The 5,307-nt window shown below is 18.2% G+C and overlaps 1 protein-coding gene across 1 annotated transcript; it reads left to right on the plus strand.

Moving 5' to 3' along the window:
- Positions 1 to 1,069: 1,069 nt before the first annotated feature.
- PRSY57_1343100 (krox-like protein, putative) lies at positions 1,070 to 3,475 on the plus strand (the record flags this gene model as incomplete). The annotated part of the gene is made up of 1 exon (XM_012909355.2): positions 1,070 to 3,475. The coding sequence occupies one exon, from the start codon at positions 1,070 to 1,072 to the stop codon at positions 3,473 to 3,475; it is 2,406 nt and encodes an 801-aa protein (XP_012764809.2).
- Positions 3,476 to 5,307: the final 1,832 nt, after the last annotated feature.

Here is a 5,307-nt window from a genome sequence, read left to right on the forward strand (position 1 = left end):
ATTATTAATTTATAAAATTAATACATTATTAATTAGTTTTTAAAAGAATTAGAAATTATTTTTAATAGATATAAATGTATATTTATGAATAAATATTTATATATATCTTATAAATTAAAAAATATATATAATTATATATATTTTACAGTTATAAAATTTTAAATGTAAGAACAAAAATGAATTTTTTTTAAATATTATATAAATTACGCTTCTATACATATATATAATATATATATATATATATATATATTTTTATATCATATATTATGAAGTAAATGGTATAGAGTTTATATTTTAAAAACAATTGTTGCCTCTCATTATTATTATTTTATTTTATTTTTTCGAATACATATATTTATACCAATGAAGAATAATATATGAACAAATTAAATGAATACATTTTTTCATTAAAAAAAAAAAAAGAAAAACTTTATATTTCTATATACTTTAAGTTATTAATGTTTATAAATACATAAATCATTAAGTATTATTCTATTACATATTATTATTTATATACTTTATAAATGTATATATAAATATAATGTATTATTTATTTTTTTAAATATTATTATTTTCTTGTTATACAATATATTCAAAAATTAAATAATATATATGAAAATTTTTTTTATAGAAACATTGGTGTATGATATTTACTTTTTTTTTTTTTTTTCTTTTTTTTTTTTTTTTTTAAGTGTATTATTATTTATTTGAAATTAATAATGCATATAATAAAATTTATTTAAATTAAAATTAATGTACGTTTATTTATCGTACATATATATATATATATATATATATTTTTGAATACATATTATTATGTGTGGATGTCTTCATTTTAAATTAAATAATGAAATAAAAATTAAAAATAAATTACAGATAGATATTTTAGAATACTTTTTATTTTTTAAGTTGTAGAGAAAAAGAAAATTTACATATATAATATATATATATATTTATAATAATTCCTTGTGACCGCACTTTGTGAAACTTATAAATATATCTCGCCCATATATATATATATATATATATAAATATATATTCTTTTGAGTTCATTTATTGATTTGTTATAATGGGAGAGGGGCACTCTAAAAGTACAATTAACCATGGTAATTTGAGTGAGGAAGAAGTTCAAAATATTAGGAAGAAATTTAACTTGAATAAAAAAGAATTAAATGAAACTATTAGTACATTTGAATTTATTTACGCTTATCCACATATATTAAGACCTTATATTGCCTTAGTACTTCCATCTTTTCATGAAGTATTAAGAAAGAAGAATAGGCACAATAAATGTAAAAATAGTAGTCCTAGTAATAATACAAATAACTATGGTATAAATTATGCTATAAATATATTATTTAGTAAAAGCAATAAAAAAATTAGTAATGAAATATCATTACAAGATATAATAAATATTTTATCATATTTGCATAATGTTAAGAGTAGAATTATTATTAGGATATTATTTTTAAGTTTTCTAAGGTATAGTATATCAAATAATAATGATACTATAAAACTGAATATATTAGAAGAAAATGATTTAGAAAATGAAAATAATAATGAAGAATTAAATATTACAAAAATTGTTGAAGCAAATTTTAAAAGGGAAGACTGTTGTATGGCTACGGATACATATGAACCTAATATATATGATGATCCTCAAAATAATAATGATGATGATATAAATGATGATAATAGTTTAGATAAAAAACGTAATTCTTTTGATTTAGTATATTCCGATTCAAATGTAAATACAATAAATAAGAGTAATAAAAAAGAAAGAAATTATAAATTTATTAAAGATAATATATTTATTGTTGAGAAAAATAAAATTACAAGTCAATATCCACAAAACTATATAGTTAAAGATTTAATATCAATAGAAGAAGCAATACATCATCTTTTTACATATATGTATATAGAGCAATTATATTTATTATGTCCAAGTAATATGTTATTTAAATTATCAAATGTAAATCAGCTAGCTGAAAAAGATTTTCCTATAAATAATATAAAAGTGAAATGTTATGATGATTCTATAATTAATAGACAAAATAGTTGGGACTTGGCATTTTTTTTTAAAGAACTATCATGTTCATTAGAAACAAATTTAGATTTTAAAAATATTGTTATAGGTTTTAGATTATATGCTAATTCTTTGGATAATAATAAAAATTCTATATATTCACTTGTAATTGAATATATAAATTCTACCTTTACGAATATGAGTACTAATTATTCGAATGTAACATGGAAGCATTTTATGAATAAGGAAAATGTATTAACAGAAGGAATTAATAAAGATAACAAAAAAAAAAAAAAACTTTCAAATGCTGCGGAAACAGATATACAATTAGAACACGAACAACAAAAAGAGGTTGATAAAACAAATAATTTTATTATTGATGAAAATGAAATACCAAATATAAATGATATATGTATTAATAGTATTGAATTAATACATTCTATATATACTAGTATGAAAAAAAACGAAATAGCAAAAAAAGATAATAAAAATAAATTATTGGAGAATGATACATATAAACAATCAGCATCTATTATTGAATTACAAAATAGTTCGAAAGGCTGGAGAGGATTATTTTTAAATGAATCTAGTAAAATATTAACTGATGAAATAGCTTTTAGTTTAAGACAATGTTCACCATGCTTTAGTAATAATGTTTGGTATAGACTATATGCTTCATGGAAACAAGGAACGAGTTTTAATAGATTTATGAGTTGTCTTTTTCATTATCCTTCTCCTATCGTAATAGTAATAAAAACAAATGATAATCAGATTTTAGGAGGAGTATGTACAACTCCATTAAAGGATTCTCATTTATATCATGGGTGTTCTAATGATTTCCTTTTTTCGGCTTATCCTGTATTCCGTATTATTAGAACGAATCAATTTGGTACAAATTATGTATATTTAAATAGTAAGAATAGTTTCTATCCAAAAGGATTAGGTTTTGGTGGTAAACCTGAATGTTTTAGATTGTTTTTAAGTGATGAATTTAAAGATTCCTATTGTACCGAAAGTGATTTTACATACAAAAGTGGACATTTATATTTTCCGCAACAGAAAAATAAAAAAGGAAAAAAATGTAATTATACATATGATTCATCAGATAGTAAGGATGGTGATAATCAAGATGATAAAGATAAAAGCCAAGAATTAGAACCAGAAGGTGAACAACAAACACAAGAACAAGAACAAGATGACGAGGAAGATGATTTAGATTCCTACTCATTTTTATACAAATTATCAATCAATGAAGTTGAAGCTTGGGGATGTGGTGATGAAAAGGCATTACAAGAACAAAAATTAATTATTCAAAATGAAGAAGCATGTAAACAAGAGAGAAGATCAACTGATAAATCTAAAATAGTACAAAATAGTTTTGATAAAGAATTTTTACTTCCTAAAGTTTTTTCTGTTGGAAAATATGAAGAATTAAAACCGAGTACATAAATCAACATTTTTTTTGCTATTTTTTTTTAATTATACCATTATATTATTTTTAGACGAAGAAAGGGAGGGGGTGGAGAAAGTGATATACAAAATGAAGAAAAAAAAAAAAAAAAAAATATTTATATATATATATATATATATATATATATATATGTGCTTATATTTATGTTGGTGTAGATTATAGAGTATAATATATTTAAAGAAGAGTATGTGTTTTTCTCATTACAGCAAGATATATTATAAATATTTAATCAGTAATTACAATAAGGAGGAAACCTATTATGTAATAAGGATGAATTATTTTATAATTTTTCACCGAAAAAAATTTTTCAACTTTCTATAGGAAAGTAATAACCCCAATAAAATTTTGTATTACTAGAAAAATATTCTAATGTGTAGTAGATATATCCAAAATTAAAAATTTAAAACCGTAAATTTTTTTCTTAAAATATGTGTATATTTTTATTTTTTTGTTAAACTTTATTTTGATAATTAAAAAGATATTATATTTTTATATATTTTTTATTTATAAATTAAAATTTATATACTATAAATTTTATAAATTATAATATATATTATATAATTCTTTTATCTTTTTTTTTTTTGTTACATTAATATATCAGCCGTGTATTGATAAATAAATATATATATATATATATATATATATATATATATATTTATAAAAATTTCATCAATGATTTATATAAACTTTATATAAATACATCCATAATATGAATATTAAAATTTTTTTTAAGTATTTTCCACTATAATATATTAGTACTCTTAAAAAAAATTGCTATTAAAAATATAATAATAGGACACCATAATATATTTAAAGATATTAAAAATAGAAAACAACAAAAAAAACACAAAAAAAAAAAAAAAAAAGAAAAGAAAAGAAATAAATGTATTGAAAAAAAACATTTAAAAGACAAAATTTGAATAGAAATCAAAAATAAATATGTTTATGTATGGTATTGATTTTTTTCTTTATAAGGGGTGATTTTTGATTCCTTCATTTTTTCATTATTCTAATTATTATTATTATTTATTTTTTTTTTTTTTTTTAATATTTATAATTATCACTTAATTATATTGAATTATTTTTGAGTACTATTATAAATAAAATAATTAATGGAATTAAAAATAAATTTATATATATTATATATATATATATATATATATATATGTTTTGTGTTATTGAATAAATATATATATAATATATATACATAAATATATATTATGTATCATATACATTACTCTGTTTGAAAAAAAAAGAATAATAATAAAAACTAGTCTTAATGCTTAAAAAATAAAATTTAAAAAAAATATATTTTAAATATGTATTTAAAATTAAAATTTCAAATAATATAAAAGAATTAAGTGCTAATAAAATATATATAAAAAAATATTTCTATCTGTACTTATTTATATATATATATATATATAATATATATATATTTTTTATACATATATAATATATTATGTATATGTAATATATGTATAATAAAATATTTTTATGTTTACATTCCCCATTTTATATTTTTCTTATGTAACGACCATATTTTTTATATTTTATGAAGCGATTCTCGTTAAATTTATAGTTTTGTTCTTTTCTTTTCTTTTTTGTTTTTTAAATTATATTATTTTTCCCCTTTTCGTTTTCCTTTCCCCCCCCCTTTTTTTTTTTTTTTTTTTTTTTTTTTTCCTTTCCATTCCCTTTTTATTTTTTTCCTTTTATTTATTATTATTATTTTTTTTAATGTATACACAAAATATTCCCAAAAAAAAATATAATAATCATGAATGTTGATATTTTTTAAGATTGTTAT

The sequence above is a fragment of the Plasmodium reichenowi genome, chromosome 13 (genome assembly GCF_001601855.1).
Source record: "Plasmodium reichenowi strain SY57 chromosome 13, whole genome shotgun sequence".
NCBI lineage: Eukaryota > Apicomplexa > Aconoidasida > Haemosporida > Plasmodiidae > Plasmodium > Plasmodium reichenowi.